This window comes from Phlebotomus argentipes, unplaced genomic scaffold (genome assembly GCF_947086385.1).
Source record: "Phlebotomus argentipes unplaced genomic scaffold, Phlebotomus argentipes genome assembly contig_6, whole genome shotgun sequence".
Classification (NCBI taxonomy): Eukaryota; Metazoa; Arthropoda; class Insecta; order Diptera; family Psychodidae; genus Phlebotomus; species Phlebotomus argentipes.
This window is the reverse complement of record NW_026776145.1, coordinates 1,943,456-1,963,969: the sequence shown is the minus strand read 5'-3', so window position 1 is coordinate 1,963,969 and position 20,514 is coordinate 1,943,456. Positions and strand designations below refer to the sequence as shown.

Sequence of the window (20,514 nt, the reverse complement as noted above, 5' to 3'; positions counted from 1 at the left end):
AGCGGAACCTAGCGAAGCGGGTGGAAAAAATCCCGGAATCGGTAGAGTGTGCGGTCGTCACATGGAAAACCAAAATACCATAATTAAAAATGGTATGATTTTCATTCTATAAATAAACTTAAGGTTTTCAGAGCAACATCTAGTGATCTGGGGAAAGGAGTGCTGTGAGAAAAACGTGCAGGGCGTGAAAATGGGCAAGGGCCAAAAGCGAAGCGGAGCCAAGAAGCTGCCGGCAAACAAACGGAATGAATTGAATGGGCTCATTGACACACTCATCAGCCACGGCTTCAAAACAACGACAAATTTGTCGGAACAGTGGACACAATACCTGGAAATTCGATCGCTATTGGACCGTGTCCAGGCCATTGAGGCGGAGCTCAAGGTGAAGAGTGCAAGCAGCAAGAATCGTGTCGCATGCATTGAAGCGTTCTGTGCCTGGGCACGTGAGAATGGGGCTCAATTTGATGGTGTGAAGATCTCTGAATTTCCCGGCTATGGGATGGGATTGGAGGCCACGAAGGAGTTCCACGAGGACGCCGTCTTCATCAGCATCCCGAAGAAGATGCTGATGGGGTTGCACAACGTGAGCAATGCTATCGCTCCGATGATGTCCGAGATGCCCATGGTTCAGACCATGAGCAATATCAAGCTCGCCTTCTCTCTCCTCGTGGAGAGACTCAATCCCAACAGCTTCTGGAAGCCTTACATCGACACGCTGCCCGAGAAGTATTCCACGGTGATGAACTTCTCCACCAATGAGATGCAGGAGTTGAAGGGCAGCAGTGCGCTGTCATCCGCCCTTGTGCAGTGCAAGAACATCGCTCGCCAGTACGCCTTCATCCGGAAATACATCGACAATATCAAGGAGGAGGGATTCGATGCCACGCTGCTCACGCTCAAGGAGCGCTTCTCGTTCGATCTCTACTGGTGAGTGAAATGCAGAGGATTTTGTACAAAAAGATAATAATTTATTAGCAAAAAGGCAAGGGACAAAGATTCCACAAATACTCATGTTGTTGCAGTCTCTCCATGACTTCTCTCCCTCCCACTCTCCGGCTTATCTCGACTCTTTGTTAAGATATTGCACTGGATTTCTATATTAGCATTCATCTCGCGCGATTGACCCCAATGATGAGCATTTACATTTTCGTCTGGACAGAAAATGAGGATAAATCATAGTGGACATGTTATGTGCAAAGATTGCAAGTCTTTGGATAATTTCTTGAAAATCAATTAGATATGCCTGAAGAGGGTGTTTTAGGAACTTTGATAAACTGTCCTCGATAACATGAAACGTAATTTGCTCATCATTGATTTCACTAATTCCAAATCTCACACCCAAAAGTCTTACTTAAGGATACCCCTTCCTCATAGCATCATAGAGATAATCATGTGGATCTCCATGTGTGGAATCCATGGTGTTGAGTTTGCTGAGCCTGGCCTCTGTGTGCAGGTAATCTGGGGGGTTGGAGATGCGCCTGGATGTCTGCCTCTTCAGAATGGGCAAGCGTCCTCGGGTGCCGCTGAAACTGTCGGAGTAGTGGAGCTTCCTGTTGCGCCTCTGTCGCCAACGGCAGGTCGCGAAGATGATGATGAAGATCATCACGGATCCCGCAACAATGCACGAGCTTGCCACAATGGCTGATCGCACGCCGGACGTGAGGTAGGCATTGATGGCGGCCTTCCTGTTCACCGATTGCTGCTGCTCAAGCTCCATATCTAGCTGATTGTTTATCCTGGCGATCTCCTTCTCAATAATATCCCCATCGTCGGCAAAGTTCTCATTTGCTGGCGACACTCTGGATGATGGAGCCACAAATTTCTCTTCCGGGGTGACGTTTGTGTCGTAGGGATTGAAGTTTGTTGGGTATCCACTGCCTCGAGGGCTTGCCTTGACTGTCCGTGTGTCATCTGTGGGCTTCACATTGATAATGGAGGCGAAATAACTGGAGCCCTGTGAGTCTGTCTTGATATCATCTGGCTTAACACTGCGTAAATTGGCAAAACTGAAGTGAGGAAAGTTCTCGAAAGCCGTCACGATCTCCATTTTCTCTGTGCGCAGGCGAGGATGGTGCAGATTGCGTGCCAGAGTGCGATTGTGGAATATTTCAGCGAGATGAACTTGACTCGAGCCACGCTCTCTGTGGTCAATCAATTCGTTGAGAGTCATATTGCGCTGGGCGAGGATCTTGGCCAGACGGGCTCCATTTCTGCGATCACCGAGTAACTCCATCAATTCTGTTTTCTCATCCACTGCCGTTTCGGATGAGAGATCGGCAAACAGTGAAGGATTACTCTCGGTCACGTCCATTTTAATGGAGTCTCGCGTCTGGGCGGATCCTACGAGGGCTCTTTGGGTGTTCTGGATCACCCTCTCGATGATGTCAGCTTCGAAGATGCTGTCAGATCGGGCTGTGTTCGATTGGATAAAGTCCTCAGGAGGCACTGCTATTCTCTCATCATCCTCTTTGGGCTTTTTCTCATCCTGGACACTCTCTTCAATAATATTCAGTGTTTCTGGTTCTGTGTGATTCACTGCTAGCAATTTTCCACTGATTTCAACCTCTGGTGCGGAAGTGGTCACGATGTCACTGAACATTTCTGTCGTGTGCACTTCCTCCTCGAGGATTTCCTTCGGCGACTCTTCCGTCAGCACTTTGGGGGTGGTTTTCACGGAGATGCGAAGTTTCGGCCTAAGATTCATGCGATTGCGATAGTCCCGCATGGCTATTTGCTTCCTTCCCGGTGTGATGTAATTCGAGGTTGTTGTCGTTGTGGAAGCCGTTGAGAGAACTTCTGTGAGATTCACGTGCTCAATGGAAGCTTCTTCAGTGGCAACTTCCGGCTGTGCCGTCGATGTTCTGCGCTCATTGAATTTCGAGATTACTTTCCCATCATACGACGGTGGTTTCCATCTGGAAATTATATAAACAAAATTATGCATATTTAAATATTTGCGTGAGCTGTACGCAAATTTAGAGAGAGAGAAAAATCATTAGGCCTGAAAATTCCATTCTTCTCCAAACTTCCGACTTAATTGGACTACGCAAGAGAATAAATGGCAGGCAATATAAATTGCAATTCCCCATGTGATATTCTGTGCATTATTTCAGAAAATGGTAAAAAGTAAAAGTAAAAGTGAAGGGAAGATCTGGGTTTATATTCCCAGTTATTTTGACTGATGCATCATGTGTGGACTTTCGATTGGGAAATTTAATGTTACAATTTACAGTTGAGCACCTGAGCAGGATTCACTTTGTACAAGATGAATCTTTCGCAAGATGTAATTTATTGTTACGGTCGAATACTTGAGACTCTTGACGGAGCACTTGTATTTTGATGATTAAGATATCCCATTTAGAGCAGTCTTTATGGGTGAAGAAATTAATTCCGAGACACTCTTGTCGTAAAATGGTATAAAGGTGTTAAAAGAGCGTATAAAGACAGCATTTATGACATTTTGTACTTGATCCTCTTGAAACTGACTTGACTTTCTGTTTTGCCAATGAGAAAGTATGTATACAATGTTCTATAAACATTGGAATTAATAAATTTATGATGGGAGCATAATGTTAAAATATTTTTCTTCTCATGTGGAAATTGATACACTTTTATTCATTAATCATTAAAATAGCGCTCCAATATTTATGATGAGAAGCTGATGAAAAATTTACGGAATGCTTTTTACATATTTCGAACGTGTTAATGCGTGCAATTTATATTGCCATTTCATTTTTGATCACATCAGTTAAAAATGCAACCCATTTCTTTGCCAATGCAAAAAATATGGTTAGTCTAGTAATTTATTCAATAGGGAAATATTGTCACGCCAATTTGGATCAATATTGCCACTCACCGTTGAGGCCTGGGTGTTGTGCTGCTGGGCACTTCCGGAGGGCTTTGCGTGGTTTTCGCGTGATGCTTGCTGTTGAGTGGTCTGATGTTGGAATTGGCGAAATCGGGTCGAATGCCAGAAACCACCTCTTTGATGGGTTTGATTCTCTCCTCACGCGTGGGCAGCCGGTTATGCTTGAGTCCTTCGGGAAGTGTCGAAATGGTTGGTATTTGCGGCTTTGCCGTTTCACGTGTCAAATTGAATCCCCCATCGTGCTTTGGCATGGCCAGCATATACATTGGATACCTCTTGTTTGCCTTCTCATCATCATCACCCGTGATCATGGTTTCCATTGAGGTGTCTGTTGGATTGTCGGCTGATGTAGATGGTGATGGTGATGAGGCAACGCGTCGACTCTTCAAGTCGGCGTGAGGAAGCCTCCGTGAAAATTGTTGCGGCTGCACTGGCAATGTTGGTTGAGCAAGAATTGCTAATGCTGTGGGTTTCCTGTTAAGAAAGTCCGAGAGAGATAGATTTTTCTGTTGAAGAATTTCACTGAGGCTCAAACTTTCTCCAGCCTGCTTCAAGATGTGCTTTAAATCTGCCGCTTTATCGTTGTTTTGCTCCTCCTTCTTCGCAACTGAGTATGGCTTGCGGTAGGATTTGTCGCGAACACTGTCAAATTCTGGAGGAGCACTTCCGTGGGCGTACTGAAAGGTCTCTTCACTGGGATCTGGCTCATCGAATGTCTCGGGAATCTCTGTTGACGTTGTAGTGTACAGGAAGTTGTTTGGTCGCTTTTTTCTCCTCCTTCCGGGGCGTCTTCGGCGCTTCTTGGATTCATCGATTTCTCCCGGACTCGTGGTGAGGTATTCCTCATCAGGACTCTGCGTGGTGGTCACCAGTCTCCATGCCTGTGGTGGGAGAGAATGAGGAAAAGGTGTTCAGTGCGACGCTAGAGGGGAAGGAACACGAGAAGCTGGGTCAATGTTGATGAAATAGAGTCAATGCATAGGAAAAACCAGATTGGCTTATCACCATCAGCCATTCGCACTGCGGTGATTGAAAATGGCATGGAAGTATTACGAGTATTTTCTTCACTGCTCAAGTCAAAGTCAGGTAATGTCTGAGATAAAAACTAGGTTTCCATCATGCAAAGAGAAATTTTCTTGCATTGAATACCTTCAATTAATTGAAATTGCGCACAGAAAGTTATATTTCTTTTAACATCATCATGCTTAAATGTATTCCAGCAGTGCGGATTTGTGCGAAAAGAAGGAAAAAGCAGCAAAATATATCCAAACATTCCCATTCGAAAAAAAGTATAATACAACAATGATTAAGCATTGATTTATTCTACTTTGTCTTGTGCTGGCAAACATGTTTTGGATTCACATTTTCACTTTTTATCCACCACTGAGATAAATAGTCAAAATATGCGAACGAAAAGTGAGAAATTTCTTCTCTTCTCCCCCCAAACTTGGGCTTCTTTGGAAGCACGAGGAGTGATTAATTGTGGCGGAAAAAAATTGTCCAAAGATGCTGTACAGGAAAAACATGTGTGTGGAGTTTTTTTCTTCTACAATTCATTCCGCAATTGTATGATAATTTTTTACGGGTTTCTCTCTTTGCTTACAGATCATTTTTGATTCAGAAACATTTTTGTGAAATGATTAGCGAGTGAAAATGTTTTGTTTCTTTTATTCTAATTAACGTGAAAATTTCTATTTTGGTGCAGCATTATTTAAAATGCTAAGTGAGGGACATTTTCATATATATGTTCAATTTGACAGTGAAAAAATAGGTAAATACATATTCAGACAGTGTTTTTTGTATAATATTTGGGTTAATATTGTAGGAGTATGTTTTCATAGAGTCTGTGCGTATTTAATTAATTTGCAAAATCATCGTAATAATTTGTTTATGTTGATTTCTAAATAATTGCGGAGTTAATGGACCTTTCTATCACACCAAAATATGGCCTAATAACATTAATTACGAGTAAAGTTCATGAATTGTGGTTAAAATGTCAACATGTCGTGGAAAAATAGGTCTAAATAAAAATTGTTAACTTTGCTTATAGTTCAGATTCGAGTAACACAGAAATATCATGAAGAGGTTATTCAATTAATCATCTTCAAGTTGAAGAATAATGGCCTGAACAAGAGAGTTGGGAAGAGAGTTCGAGAGAAGAAAAGGCATTTTCCACACTTTCAAATGTTAAACGAATTTCGTGCAAGTTTTTTTTTCTCTTTTCTTGGTAGCCATAATTTTTCTTTAGCATTTAAGAAATTGTAAATGGTGAGAGATAAAGCGTGAAAGAAGCGACGTTGGAAAATGTCTACAATTTCATAACAATGATCTTTTAAAGTAAACTATATTACTTTTTTTTATTATTTTGCCACAATGTATGCCGTGCAATTAAAATTATGCTACTTACTTGATGCTGTGCATCCGAAAGTCTCTCATTGGAGATGATGATGGGCTCAAAGCTCCTATCGTATGAGCTGTGAATCGCGGGATTTCTGTAGTCCTCACTTCTCAGAGGGGAATTTTCGAAAAAGTGCTCATTTTGATGAGATGCCACAGAGATTTTGCACTTAATTGAAATAATTGCTACTATCACTAAGCAGTGAATCACTTTCATCTTTTCACTGAAAATTCTCATCATTTTCCCGGGTTGAGAGAGAGAAAGAGAGAGATAGAGAGGAGACAGAGCGCGTCCTTTCCTCCGACAGGATGGAGAAAAACAGTCACTTTGAAGAGACACTCTTGTACCACTCACATGCGTTGCTGGAGAGGAGTTGCACGGCAGGCGGAGGCAAGCGGAACAGGCCTTTAAACTTGGCAAGAAACTCCACTGCGAGTGTGCGATATCCAACGAGGCTGTGAATGGACTGAAAACAACTCGATGGAGAGAGAGATGAGCTCTCGGTGGCAATTTCTTCAGCGAATGAAGAAAGCAGGAGGGGAGAACTCGATACACTGACCATCGTGCAATGAAATTTCCACAGCGTATTTTCACATGATTTCTCTATAGTATTGGGTCGCGCAGTCACTATAAAATTGTATTTGTTCTTCGTAAATATGCAACATTTTTATTTTCCTCCACAGTGTTTGATGCAGAAAATCAGAGTTTTCATCTTCAGACTAATTGTTGAGCGAGTGTACAAAAATATGCGCGATTGCGTTGCAACCTGTACGCAATGTTGCAATTGAGATGATGTTCAGTGTAGAGCAGAAGATCATTTTTTTTTCTCTAATTTTCATCAATTGGATTGCAAATTATCAGAGACTGGAGAATAAATTAGAAAACTATTATTTTATGAAATGAAAATTTGCTATCGCGGAAAAGTGAAAGGGGGGCACAATGCACATTAAATTCCGATAGAAAAGAGCGACACTCATATCTGGCGAGCATCGAAATCCCCTCGAGAGCTAATTTTCTTATATTAATGCATAGTTTCGTGAACAAAAAGTGATTTACTGAAATGATACACATCATCGAATGAAATTATGATTCATGGTAAAATCAAGAAGTCGATTGTCTCGAAGTGTGAAATTTCAGCGGTTATTCGTATAGAAAATGAAAATTTCTAAATGAATTTGAGAGGAAAAGACCACATGAAATTGCCCATTTTCAGTGAGATCTCAAGATTTATCGTGACATTTGAGACTCAATGCGTGGTTATTGGCTCAGCGGCGCTCCTCGTGGTTTTTGCAAAAATATGGGGCAAAAATGCAATTATTGTGCGAAAGACGGCAATTCGATCATGAAGAGATCTCACCGAGAAAGAGAGAGAGACGTAAATTGGATTTTCATTTACTCATGCATTTCCTTTTTCATGTGACGCGAGTGAAACAGTTGAGAGATGTGCGATAATGCTTGAAATTCATGGTCATGGTCGGTGTGTGATTGTGTACCCTTTTTTCCTGCATTGATGGTATATACGTAGTCAATTTAATGTAACCGTCGCGCGAGCATTTCCATATAATGTATTTAAGCATATTAAATTATCTGCTTATGCATAAATTTGAATGCGTTAAAAGAAGTGTACATTTTAAGAAAGTGAAATTTTCTTTCACTCCAGATACTCATCGATTGTACGATAATCTCGCTGAAAATTATTGTAATTTTACCACAAAATATCAAGAAATGCTGTATAGCGTGTGCATGTGATCGAGATTTTTTCTCTCTCTCATTCATCTTCTGTGCTCCAATCTCGCCACAAAACCTCGTCAAAACACCAATATAGAGTCATTTAGGAAATTGCCCGGTTTTTCATGATTGTCACTTTCAAACTGATTGGCGAATCACTTTTGGTTTCTTCTACACTTTGATTTGGTGGTTCGAAGAAAGTTGATTACAAAGAGTCAAGCATTTATATTAATGGATTTGCCTTATGAGGATTGTCATTGGAATTTTATGACTTCTCAAACAATGTGCAAAAATCGTAAATAAAGAATTAAAAAAAATGGTAATCAAATTTTGAAACAGCAAAGTTTACAAGAAAAAAAGATAAATGGTTTCAAAAAGCCTTCTTTTAACTACAAATGTATGAAGAGTGTAAGAAACATTGATATCAGTCTATTTGTGAAAAATACTGTGACCAAAGTTTCTCATTTAAATTGATTTGAAAGCACAAAAAATCAATGATTCCATTCTACTCCTTTATTGTGAAACTTTTCTTTGTAAAGTCTCAGCATTTTGCAATAAAAATTGATTTTCTGGAGCAAAGTATATTGCTAAAATTTCATGCTGAAAAGCCCAAAGACTACGCAGGTCTTTCAAAGATATCTTTTCAATTTGAGTACATGGAAACATTTCTTCTTTCTCATTCCTGGTGAATTATGAGCTATGGTATTATCTAGGATAGGTCTGTCTGAAATTGAGCATCGTGAGAAGTTGCGGTGTCTTCTTTTATATTTCTCTCTGAATATTGTATGTATATTTCCATGCACAAAGCTTTTTTCCAGCTGCATGGCTAAATGGTTGGGTAAGTCACTGAGGTGGAGAGGGAGTTAACGATGGAAAATCAGTCAACTCAGAATGTTTGTATAATAAATGATCGACTCTTCACAATGTGGGCAAATATTGTGTATTCACACCGTGTTAGGAGACCATCGAAAGCGCAAATGTGCAACTTTTTGATGGTGATTGATAACACCCAAGAGCTAATTGGTGTTTGATTTATGCGCTTAACTTTTCTGCGTGGCCACGATGTTTGTCGCTAATTAAGACGAAAATTAAATGCAACAATTAATTATCCATTTCCTCAACATGTTTTCCCACAATATATTGTGCATTTTTTTATGAGTTGGTCAGTGGCGGAAGAGATGCCTGAGTTCACATTTCTTTTCTTTTCTGTCTTCTCCACAGCTGGGCAGTCTCCACTGTCATGACTCGCCAAAATCTCGTCCCCATGCACGTCACGGACAAGGATGAGCCTCAGACTCACATGAGTCCGGCACTGATTCCACTTTGGGATATGGCAAATCACGCCCATGGCAAAATCACGACCATCTACAATGCCGAGTCTGACTGCATCGAGAGTTCCGTGCAGGCAAAGTGTCAGCGTGGAGAGCAAATCTTCATATTTTACGGGCCCAGATCAAATGCAGACTTCCTCATTCACAATGGGTAGACTTTTCTTTACCTCCAATGAGTTCAATTGCTTAACTAATTCCCTATTTCTTTGCAGATTTGTCTATGGTAAGAACGAACACGATAGCGTACCTATTCGTCTAGGCCTGAGTTCGATGGATCAGCTCGTGAGTGAGAGAACGGAGCTACTGAAAGCGCTCAACATTGTTGTATCCGGAGAGCTGAGTCTTCTGCCGGCGCCTCAATTCATCTCACCCGAGTTATTGGGCTTCGTGCGCGTGTTTAACATGAGCAAGGAACACCTTGAACATTGGCTGACCAATGATCGTGCAACTGATCTCCTCCACGCCGATTGTGCCTTGGACACTGCCCTCGAAGTGAAGACTTGGAAATTCCTTGAGACTCGCCTCACTCTGCTTCTCAGGTCTTTCCCGACGACACTAGAGGAGGATGTGGCACTCCAAAGTGGCCCTAAACTGGGCCACATTCGTAGCATTTTGCTTCAATTTCGCATTGGCGAGAAGCAAATCTTGCGAGATGCACTTGAGTATGTCCAGCAGAGAGTCAAGAGTTAGATTGGAAATACACACTTGAGGATTAGATTTAAGAAGACTAACAAATGCAGAGCAGAAAGTATTTTCGGATCTTTGTCAATTTTTTCAATCATTACATCAAGAACTATTCAAAAACTTTGCAATTTGATTAGAAATTATATTGATTAACATTTCTCAAATCGTCATTTTACATGAACCTTGAAAATTTGCCTAAAAACGTCTTCCGATCAGTGCAATCAAAGACCTTTGAGGTCTTTGGGTTAGTCTTCTGTGATAAACCTCAAGTCTGTGTCGGACTTTAAAATTGTTGGCTAATCTTTGAATCATAACTATTATAGTCACCCAGTAAAATTGTCTTCTATCCCGATATTTATGGAAAAATTAAAGATTATTTATTAACAGGGTCTATGCACAAATCTCGCATTGACTATTTGCTCTCAAAGGTGTAATGAACCTTTCCGTCACCTGGAAATTGCTTCGGGAGCGCTGGGCGAAAGATCTTGTAATCTTCGAAGAAGAAGAAACTCCCGAGGAGTGCACTCATGACTCCGACGAACGTGAGAAATTGGTTCCGAAGTGATATCTTGGGCGGCCTATCGTAACCCCAGCGATCTTCACTTCTAAGCACGTATTCCACGTGCATCTAATGAAAAGAATGCAATGAGATTCAACAGATTCACAGTTGGTGTGTCCTTTCTCACCGGTTCGTTGAAGTTCCTCTTGAGGGCTGGCATATCGTAGGGATAGTGAGGATCTTTCATTTCTACAGGCTCATCCGACAGTTTCGGGTAGTCGCCATAGCCCTCTCCATCGTCCGGGTAAGGCTCATACTCGTCAGGGTGCATATTATACTTCTTAGCAGCTGCCAGCCTCTCCTCCTCTGTCTCCGGATACTTTCCGGGCTTGAAATCCTTGTTCCAGTCTGCGAATGAGCACGTCAAATGACAACAAATTACGTAAACCAGCGCGTCAAAATAATTCGTCGTAGGAAAGTGAAAAATCCTGGGGAATATCTAAAATTTCAACGGGGGAAGGGTTCTAGAGATACTCACGGTTTCTCACTGGAACCACAAGGGCAGCAGAATTCGCCCTGGCGAGATTTAAAGCCACTTTTGCACCCCGAAAAAGAGCCATATTTTCACCACACTGAAGTTACATCCAAAGACAAGTGACACTTTTCTGACCTTTTTGAAATCGCGGTTGTAACACCGTAATGCCAACTCCTTTGATTGAAGGAATATTCCTTTCAGATTCTCCTGACTACATATTTTCTGCGTAATAAAAATTTGAATTCCCTTTTTCCTCAGTGAGTAAGAGATTTCAATTTGATAGTGTGTTGAAGTTAGACTGAAAATTGCGAGGAAAATATATTTCCCAGCTGACAATACATATGTAGTCCATCTGTATCTCGCTAATAAAATATGTCATAACACTGATACTCGCTCTGTGACCAGTTTTTTCGCATCGCGGCGATAAAAAAAATGTGTGTCACAGGGAAGGATTTTGTTCTTTCATCTCTTTTACTTCATGGAAAGAGAGAGACGACGTTTTGCAGTGTAAGCAGAAATCCTCTTATTCGTCAGTAGTGCAGTACTGATATTCAATAGGAGTCACACAGCCGGGGTTGTTCGCGAGTACGAGAATCTCACTTTGCGAATCAAATATATAAAATTCGACCGCCCGGCGCAGTGCTTCATTTTTCTATTTTCCTAGCAAATCGAAGTGAAGTATTTGGTGGAAGAAAGCACGGGAGGATCTATTTATGTGTCCATTGCGGTTGTGACTGGGTGAAAAAACGTGAAGATGACCTCATATTTTCAATTGATTATCCTGGCTCTCCTGCTTCTGCTGCCGATTCTCTACGAGAGCAGTGCAGTTTTTCGTTATTATACAAAGTTCACAGTTTACTGCCTTGGAATCACAATAAATGCCACAATCCTCTGGCCAATATTCATGTTTCGGCCGTGGAATGTGCGGAACTTGAAGTAAGTCCCGGGAAAAATGTGGGTTTTAGGGGCGAAAAGTGAGTTCCGCTGTGACAGAATCATTACATCAGCAGCACCCCTTGAAAATACCCCCCGGATGACCGAGGATCCATAAAGGGACCCGATTGCCAACGCGTAGGCATTTCCTGCACTGTTTCTTTCCCTGTGTTTTTTTGCAACAACAAAAAGAATGTGAGCCTGAGTGAAAAACGCGCAATTAAAAGTCTGTACATGTGTCTGGAGCCGTACTATTTACCCTATTTACTCTCCAGAACGTACATAATGCAGTCAGTTGTGTAAAGCATCTGCGAGTCCTATATGGTAGCCTTCTAAATTCACTTTGCGCTGCAATTGTTCATCTTAAGTGAAATTAAAACTCAATTGTCCACGTCCGGTGGCTTGTATAAATTTAGACGCCTTTCTTCATTATCGTATTATTCATAATTTATTTATCCACTGACATTCACACACACCAAAATTCCTTATCTCGCCTCCACGCATTAGCTGTGCATTCATGATCAGCTGAGCCACATAACACTTATGCGGATGTTTGGATTAGAAAAATCAAGACACATAATCAAAATGCAGTGATAATGAAAAAAGACGCGTTTGTCTGGGTCGAATAGAAGCCCAAAAAGCCTCGACTGATTAGATTTGAGAGCTATATCAGTCTGGGTGTGTTTGATAAATGCACACATGCTTTGATTATGCAACTCTTTGTCGCGCTTTGCGTCTCTTATTGTTACCATTGTTACCATGAATTATGCGATTATGGGGGCATAAATTAATGAATTGCATACGTGCTCGCGTAGCAGTCAATGCTATCGAAGAGACGCACTGAAATCAACGTCTCAGCAAGTGTGATTTGTATTTCTCTTGGACATTCCTAAGATGGAACACCGTTGAATGCAATGTCAATTGCAATGTTGTGAATTTGTCGTTGATTTTGGATTAATTTTCAAGTGCGAAAAGTTCTGTGATTCTTAGGAAAATCCTCTCATATTAGACACTATAAAGTAAACATGACAACACAACTTAGCTTAGGATTCACCATGGGTAGTTGTTGTTTGGTGGGAAGCGACTGATAAGAAGCGCGGCTTTTGTTGTTCAATATTTGGAAAATACTTGTCATATTTCGGCACTCAAACATACACTTGCTTGGCGAAGTAAGGCATGCAAACAACAGTGATTTTTCCCAACATTCATTGTTTTGATATCCTAATCACGGGGGGTAAATTTTTGATCCTCTTCTAATTAATTTTCAAGTAATTTCACTGGTTCTTCTTGAGCAACACTGCATGGCAACATGACTTCAATCAATATCTCATCAATTGTGTTTTCGGTAAAATCCTCTTATCAAAATCTCTCCTCCATTCGCGAGACTTTCGATAGAAAAAACCGGGAGAGGAAGAAGCGATTTGTTATTTTTCTTTGCCCTTCTGATAAAAGATGTGCGAAATCACGTCGATATCAAAGACTTTCGGGTGCGGATTATCTTGACCTTCTTGGTCAGTCTGAACTCTGTCTCCAAATTTTCCCCACTTTATCGCCGAAACATTGTACTCTGTACCTCTTACGTATAGTGACTAGGGATGATGATAATGGCGTGGAGAGGAGCACTTGAGTAGAATTAAGTATTTTTTTCTACATGGATTTTCACAACAAAGGCAAACTTATCAATATTTATGATTTTTTGCCTCAAAATATTTACAAGCTTTTGATAAGAGTTTTCGCTTCTGCGTTCTCTTGTGTGAACTCTTTTTATTGTGCTCTAATTGCATTAACTTTATAATTGAGTGCCCATAAGCGGCTTTATTGGCGCGTTCTAATAATAAATATTGATTGAATAAAATTGACTGAGTGAATGTTGACCAAAATTCTCCACAGGTTTTGCAACTGCAAAATTTTATTGGACTTTTCAATTTGATCGATATTCGCAATTCTCATATATGGAGTACTCGTTGCTCTGTGTGCCAAGGTCGTATTTAGAGTCACATTACATGTTGCAATAGACGCGTAAGTGGTCTTCTCAAGATTCAAGTGTCTTGCTTTTTATGTACTTAACTGTAATTTTCATTTTCAGTTTTATACCAATAATTAGTCGTGCCGTTGACACAATAACTTTGCAATGTTATTGAACCAAAGAATAATATCAGAGATCTAGATTAAATACTTCAGTGAATAATTGTATCAAATCTGATGCACATTTGCATGTCATATTCTCAAAGAATAAAGGTATCATTTCACACACACAAAAACTGGACAAAGTACAATAATATTTTGCAATGAAATGTAGAATTTCCATTGGATGTTTTTTTCGAGTGATTTTAATTCTTACTTCCAATGTACTTTCTCATTAGTCTTGCTCTTCGTTTATCAATTGTTGCTTTTTTCACGTTTTATAATGCAATCTTATCCATTAGGTAAAGAGGTAATCATATAATACTGCTTAAGCTCACACGTGCCGATAATAATAATTGCTGTACCCTTGACTTCTTTACTTTCTCCCATCTCTTCTATGCGAACTGTTATTATCATCACGGTGTAATGCGCTCTTTAATTGGGTGTTCTTCTCTTGGCTTTGCAGGATCGGAGGTCTGTGGTGTCGGCCAATCTCCAAGATAATCGGCATCAAGTGGACTCTGCGCGGCGAGGAGTACATCAGCCAAGACAAGCCGTACGTGATTGTGGCGAACCATCAGTCATCGCTGGACATTCTGGGGATGCTGGACATCTGGCATATCATGGACAAGTGCACGGTGGTGGCCAAGCGGGAGCTCTTCTATGCGTGGCCCTTCGGCCTGGCGGCGTGGCTGTGCAATATAATCTTCATAGATCGTAAGAGCGCGGACAAGTCTCGGTCGACGCTCAACAACATGGGTGACTACCTGAAGGGGGACAGGGTGAAATTGTGGGTCTTCCCCGAAGGCACAAGGCGCAACAGCAATGATATTCACGCCTTCAAGAAGGGCGCATTCCACATTGCAATTTCCGAGCAGCTGCCCATCCTGCCGGTGGTCTTCAGCTCATACTCCCTGTTCCTCGACAGCAAGAGAAAGATATTCGACAACGGGGAGATCATCATAACGACACTACCTCCAATCTCCACGGCGGGCATGACAACGAAGGACATCGATGCCCTCATGGAGAAAACCAAGGGTTTGATGAAGAGCGTTTATCTCGAATCGACGGCCGAAATGAACGCAAAGTTTATGAAGACCAAGATCTCGAGCATTGAGAAGAAGGACGAAAAGGCATCCAATTGAATGATTATGCATTTTACCTCGATAGTAATTACCAGTGAAATTTATGGTGATAAATCTGGTTGAAATTGTTCTCTTTCAACATCATGGCTGGGAAGTGAAATTAAATTTATTATTTAATTTGCATATGAGAGGGAAAGCGAGACAATTGGAATGAGGATTGGAAAACATATCAATCAATTACTTATTGATTTAACTGTAATCGGTATTTGTGTCTCCGCCAAATGAGGTCTACGTAATTAAGTTAGTAAAACTATTGAGATTGTGGGAATTTTTCAATCCAAAAACCTCTTGTAAATTTTCATATATACTCAGAACAAAAAATCAATGATCTCTTTTCACTTGATAAGAAACATTCCCATTTTCTTCCTCTCTATGAAATGTACATATTTTTGCATATCGACCGACTGGCTTTATTACAAATCAATTGGGAGCTGAGAATGTGTTGTCTCGACAGTGCACTTGACATGCTGAAAAGAGAACAGTTGCTTCCTGAAGATATGCGCCCTTACTCTTTGCCACAACAACATGTTGATTAATATTAATGGAATATTTACTGTAGTAAAAGCAATTGCAAGTGAACTACGAATAATTGTGGACGAAACAAAGTATATTTCTGCATTTGTATGGAAAGAAAAACAAAGATAGTTGCCATAATTTACTTAAAAGAAAAATTAGGATGTCTCTTAAGGAGTCAATTTCTCTGAAATTATCATTGCACATTCCGAAATTAAATTTATTAATCTATTTTTTTTACGAGAAGAAAATTAACACGTATTTTACATAAGAATTGCACGAAACACATGTACCATTTTCTCATTATGTTTTCCAACACACGCAACGTCTTATCTGAGAGTAGTTGAATTGTTGTCATCTGTTCAATTATTATTGATCTAAATTTATAATTCAACTCTAAATATGCGTTTCAATGTGTAACGCGACAAAAGCGTGTGGCTAGAAGCCACGAGATGCTGGAAGTTGATGTCTCAATTTATGTATTTACTTTTTCGCTGTAGAGCCAAAGAAAAGGGAGAGATATTATGTTAGGTGTATTTTTTCTGTATTCTAAATATATATTGAGAGTATATCTTGAAATTTCCATAGATGAATTTTCTGCATTTTTACTTGGCGTCAGAAGAGAGGCACGTTTCTAGTGTGAGAAACACGTTTTGCGAGATAATTGATATCGCGCGACACTATTTGGCGGAATGAAGTACAAGGTGAAGCATTTTGCACCGCTATGAGCTTTGAAATTAAGTGTTGAGCAACACTGGAACTCGATAGAGACCATCATGCGAAATTTGTGCTCTCCATTCCGCTCTATCTGTGAATGTGGCACTTTTCGGCAATACACCGCACTTTATAAATCACTCTATCGATCTCTGGTGACACACCAATTGTTTTACAGATAATGCGGACATTCGCCGAAAGCTTCTGCTGTGGTGCATAAAGAAATTTATTGTGAAACACTGGAGTCTTTATGATCAGCAAGATTTCCCTTGTGAAGGGATTTATTTATTCACTGGATTGTTTGCACTGTTTTAAAGTCAGAAGGTGAAAGTGCGATACCAACAATAATTCTTCTGAGAACATTCATGAATGCTTTATTGATTTTATTTATGTTCAGAGCGAGAAGCAATCGTCATGAGCAAATGGCCAAATTTGAGGTTTGTTGAACTTCTGGTCTCATGAATATTTAATGATGATGTCAGAGTTTTTCGCTTTTCTTCAATGCTTTTTACACTTTACCCAAGATAAAAATTATACTTTTGCAGTTTTAGAGTTCATTCTCTTTAGAAAAAAGATTTTTTTTGAGAAAATGAGAAATCGACAGTTTTTAGCTATTCTTGTCAAGTATTGTGTATAATTTACAAATTCCTTGTTGATTTAACTATCCAAATATTCTTTTAAAATACGAATTATGTACAAAAACCGTTGCAACTGTATTTCTCATATTGTGGGAATACAAATTGAAGATATTCCATAGAAGATTTCCGACAGTCGTGCGACTCACCCGACCGCCGGCCGCCAGACGGTTTGACTGTCGTAAGACGCGCGCCACCGGGTTGTTAACGATATGACTTTTCGATATATCGTTTTCGTTGAGTGATTATCCGCGCTGGCAACACTACCGTCAAACTGTCACCTGGAATTTTTTGTTCTTCACGTAAATTACATTGTTGTAAAATATTGTGGATTTCTAGGATTTTTATAGGATTTAAGGGATCTCTGGGGCCTCCTCGTAGACAGTGTGATACAGGATCTCAAGTGCTGGTGGAGGAAAGTCCATTGAAATGAGCTTCTTGTTGTAAGTACTGCCCCGACAAAGCATCTGCATGCTAACATTTTCTGGTCATTTCCTTAATTTTCCGGTCTCTTGAGCACCATGGGGACGTGAGAGGCTAAAACGGAACCCCTCCGGGTTTAAGGGAGGCAGTTTTTGGGATTATATGGGGATGATAAGGGTGTTTTCATGCAGGTGGAAAATCATTTGTTTGGTCTGACAAGACTGGCAAAGGTAACCTAGGAAAGTGGTTGAAGTGTGATGGATTTGTGGTTTCTATTTGCAGCGGAAGCAGATCCAGTAAGACTTTCAAGCCAAAAAAGAACATTCCCGAAGGGACGCATCAGTATGATCTTATGAAGCATGCCGCGGCGACGCTAGGATCCGGGAACCTGCGGAATGCCGTGGCTCTGCCCGATGGCGAGGACCTCAACGAGTGGGTGGCTGTTAACAGTGAGTGCCTCGGCCTGATGGAGCGCGACAGAGTCTAATGTGTGCCTTGTGTGTTCCGCAGCTGTGGACTTCTTTAATCAGATAAACATGCTGTACGGCACGGTGACGGAGTTCTGCACGGAGGAGAACTGCGGAGTGATGTCAGCGGGGCCAAAGTACGAGTATCACTGGGCGGACGGGCAGACGGTGAAGAAGCCGATCAAGTGCAGCGCCCCCAAATACATAGACTACCTAATGACGTGGGTGCAGGATCAGCTGGATGACGAGACGTTGTTCCCATCGAAGATCGGCGTGCCCTTCCCAAAGAACTTCCTGACCATCGCCAAGACGATACTTAAGCGATTGTTCCGCGTGTACGCCCACATCTACCACCAGCACTTCTCGGAAGTGGTGCGGCTGGGAGAGGAGGCCCACCTCAACACATCCTTCAAGCACTTTATATTCTTCGTGCAGGAGTTCAATCTGATCGACAGGCGCGAGCTGGCACCCCTGCAGGAGCTGATCGACAAGCTAACGGCCAAGGATGGCACCGGGCGGCAGATGTAGGAGCTTTCATTCATAACCCCCCTATTTAAGGTACATCTGTAGGCATTACTTCTTTTACAATTTTATATTGGAGACTCCTCCGTTAATTTCCTCCTTCTCTCCGGGTGAAAAGTGATTTGTGTGTCTCAATCAGACGAACAGGGTAGCTAAAATTAAGATGCTTGACGCACTCGAGCGCGTGTTAACGGCGCATCGTGTGTGTCTGCGGAGGCGATTGAATTTTTGATATTGAAGAGAGAAAAATATGATATTTTTGTACATATAAACTCCGTAGTCCGGAAGGACGACGAGTGAGGAGAATCGGTGAAAGTTCCAGGATGAACATCTTCACCAGAACGCTTGGCATTTCGTTCGCATAAATGGAAGGAGATTGTAGGATATGAAATTTTGAGGAAATTGGCGATGGAGATAAATTTATCACGTAAAAGTGCACCAGTCACTTTTCGCCTCGTCCCCTGTGTTAAAGTGCAACATTACATATAAGGTTTATATCAGTAAACTGAAAGCTTGAAGATCATGACAAAATGTTGAGCCACCCCCGTTCTCAGTACTTTCTTCTAAGCACGAGAAATCGAGAGAGAAAATCCACATGGAGAAATTGCACGGAAATGCTATTTATTGCCCCAGAAATAAGTAATAATAACTGAATGTCGAAATACCGTGTCGAGTCACAGAGAGTTGCCTTATCTTTCAGATGCCGTAGACGATATTGGGAGGAAGATAATTTGTCTCGAAGTGGGTAGCATTGTACATTTTAGCATTTTAAATGAGAGATAATATCCCGAAGTCATTCGGACATATTTTGAATACGATTTCAGCAAATTTTCACAGTAACACTTAATCAAGCGCATAGAATATTGAACTTTAGCGATCGCAATTCGATGACTCGATTTGTAAGATGTTTCCGAAATTATGTAGAAGTTATTCTTTCTCTCGCAATTGAACGTGATCTTAGTTGTTCTCGCCCTCCGGTAAGTTAATTACTCCTTCTTGTTATATCAAACAGAGATGCTTCGTTTTGAAATAGTGAGGACTATACTTTACATTAGATTTTGTGTATACTTGATAATAAACTATTTGCGTAAAATAATAAAATAATGAGTGATTTCCATTGCTGTTCGCATTGTTGGATGATCGGAATATTTTACTGGCCGCGAAGCTATTTCACTATAAAGATCAATTGTTTGTTGTGAGCTTTGAAGTTCTACAATGCCTTGATAATGCGGTAAGTGATCTCTTGGGACCTTCGTAATCTCTAGCTTTATCACATTCTTATTCAAATATTTCTTTGATTCATGACTCGTATTGCGATTTCATGAATGATCTTCATTATCGACTTCATGGTTTGAGTACTTGTTGAAATGTTCGTTAAGTTTCTGAATAAATTTTCTATTAATGAAAATGCGAAGAATTTTGGTTGTATCCAAATGTATAGTTTTTTTTTAATTTGTAAGTAGATAGATATTAAAAAGTTTTCTAATTGAATGTTTCTTGTGTTGATGTCTTTTGGCACGTATGAAAAATGCGCACGAGGCAACGATTTGTTGTCTCAAGAAACAGTGATGGTTGTTTAAAAAGATTTTTTTTCATTACATTTCAAACTTTTCATTTTAATCATTTATTATTTACAGTAGCGATGTTTTCCTCTAGACTTTGCTATCTGAATAAAAATATTACAGTGAGAATTGGTTGTTTAGAAATCATTATATTTATTTTATTCGATTTAATAAGAAATTTAAGAGATTCTTTTACTTTGTCTCACACCAAATCAATGTCTCTATTTTATTCTCATTTAGAAGAATAAAACTTTCAGACCAACAGAAATGTTGATCGACATTTAGCAAAACTGTTCATGAATGTCTTCGTTATTTCGGGCATCATTTTCAGATTAAAATTATTATGAAAACATGTAAAATTGTATTAGTATTTCAATTTGAAATGTAGGTTTGAAATTCTGTGCTAATAACTTAATTTTCCTCACAAACATTT

At 40.3% G+C, this 20,514-nt stretch overlaps 5 protein-coding genes across 5 annotated transcripts; 3 read left to right on the top strand and 2 right to left on the bottom strand.

The window, feature by feature from the left end:
* The first annotated feature begins 30 nt into the window (after positions 1-30).
* On the top strand, positions 31-10,024 carry LOC132261469 (actin-histidine N-methyltransferase). Its single transcript, XM_059760340.1, has 3 exons — positions 31-927; positions 9,216-9,476; positions 9,538-10,024. Exons 1-3 carry the CDS (start codon positions 191-193, stop codon positions 10,013-10,015), a joined length of 1,476 nt encoding a protein of 491 aa, XP_059616323.1. The 5' UTR covers positions 31-190; the 3' UTR covers positions 10,016-10,024.
* LOC132261387 (uncharacterized) lies at positions 934-6,687 on the bottom strand. The gene is made up of 3 exons (XM_059760218.1): positions 6,276-6,687; positions 3,857-4,749; positions 934-2,915 (listed from the first exon to the last, which is right to left on the bottom strand). The coding sequence occupies exons 1-3, from the start codon at positions 6,504-6,506 to the stop codon at positions 1,352-1,354; spliced, it is 2,688 nt and encodes an 895-aa protein (XP_059616201.1). The 5' UTR covers positions 6,507-6,687; the 3' UTR covers positions 934-1,351.
* Positions 10,025-10,137: 113 nt separating the features above from the next.
* LOC132261644 (NADH dehydrogenase [ubiquinone] 1 beta subcomplex subunit 8, mitochondrial) lies at positions 10,138-11,164 on the bottom strand. The gene is made up of 3 exons (XM_059760582.1): positions 11,047-11,164; positions 10,696-10,916; positions 10,138-10,637 (listed from the first exon to the last, which is right to left on the bottom strand). The coding sequence occupies exons 1-3, from the start codon at positions 11,126-11,128 to the stop codon at positions 10,422-10,424; spliced, it is 519 nt and encodes a 172-aa protein (XP_059616565.1). The 5' UTR covers positions 11,129-11,164; the 3' UTR covers positions 10,138-10,421.
* A 542-nt stretch (positions 11,165-11,706) lies between these two features.
* On the top strand, positions 11,707-16,345 carry LOC132261559 (1-acyl-sn-glycerol-3-phosphate acyltransferase alpha). Its single transcript, XM_059760462.1, has 2 exons — positions 11,707-11,979; positions 14,567-16,345. Exons 1-2 carry the CDS (start codon positions 11,798-11,800, stop codon positions 15,243-15,245), a joined length of 861 nt encoding a protein of 286 aa, XP_059616445.1. The 5' UTR covers positions 11,707-11,797; the 3' UTR covers positions 15,246-16,345.
* Positions 16,346-17,378: 1,033 nt separating this feature from the next.
* Positions 17,379-19,619, top strand: LOC132260902 (MOB kinase activator-like 1). Its single transcript, XM_059759337.1, has 3 exons — positions 17,379-17,550; positions 17,813-17,979; positions 18,041-19,619. Exons 1-3 carry the CDS (start codon positions 17,537-17,539, stop codon positions 18,523-18,525), a joined length of 666 nt encoding a protein of 221 aa, XP_059615320.1. The 5' UTR covers positions 17,379-17,536; the 3' UTR covers positions 18,526-19,619.
* Positions 19,620-20,514: the final 895 nt, after the last annotated feature.

Excerpts from the sequence above, each read along its gene's own strand:
- LOC132261469 (XM_059760340.1), top strand. The coding sequence starts at position 191 with ATGGGCAAGGGCCAAAAGCGAAGCGGAGCCAAGAAGCTGCCGGCAAAC. Across the intron at positions 928-9,215 it reads TTCTCGTTCGATCTCTACTG|CTGGGCAGTCTCCACTGTCA; the intron begins GTGAGTGAAATG and ends TCTTCTCCACAG. Across the intron at positions 9,477-9,537 it reads GACTTCCTCATTCACAATGG|ATTTGTCTATGGTAAGAACG; the intron begins GTAGACTTTTCT and ends ATTTCTTTGCAG.
- LOC132261387 (XM_059760218.1), bottom strand. The coding sequence starts at position 6,506 with ATGATGAGAATTTTCAGTGAAAAGATGAAAGTGATTCACTGCTTAGTG. Across the intron at positions 4,750-6,275 it reads TTTCGGATGCACAGCATCAA|GCATGGAGACTGGTGACCAC; the intron begins GTAAGTAGCATA and ends CTCCCACCACAG. Across the intron at positions 2,916-3,856 it reads ACAACACCCAGGCCTCAACG|ATGGAAACCACCGTCGTATG; the intron begins GTGAGTGGCAAT and ends TATAATTTCCAG.
- LOC132261644 (XM_059760582.1), bottom strand. The coding sequence starts at position 11,128 with ATGGCTCTTTTTCGGGGTGCAAAAGTGGCTTTAAATCTCGCCAGGGCG. Across the intron at positions 10,917-11,046 it reads TGTGGTTCCAGTGAGAAACC|ACTGGAACAAGGATTTCAAG; the intron begins GTGAGTATCTCT and ends GCTCATTCGCAG. Across the intron at positions 10,638-10,695 it reads AGAGGAACTTCAACGAACCG|ATGCACGTGGAATACGTGCT; the intron begins GTGAGAAAGGAC and ends TCTTTTCATTAG.
- LOC132261559 (XM_059760462.1), top strand. The coding sequence starts at position 11,798 with ATGACCTCATATTTTCAATTGATTATCCTGGCTCTCCTGCTTCTGCTG. Across the intron at positions 11,980-14,566 it reads TGGAATGTGCGGAACTTGAA|GATCGGAGGTCTGTGGTGTC; the intron begins GTAAGTCCCGGG and ends TTGGCTTTGCAG.
- LOC132260902 (XM_059759337.1), top strand. Across the intron at positions 17,980-18,040 it reads CGAGTGGGTGGCTGTTAACA|CTGTGGACTTCTTTAATCAG; the intron begins GTGAGTGCCTCG and ends TGTGTTCCGCAG.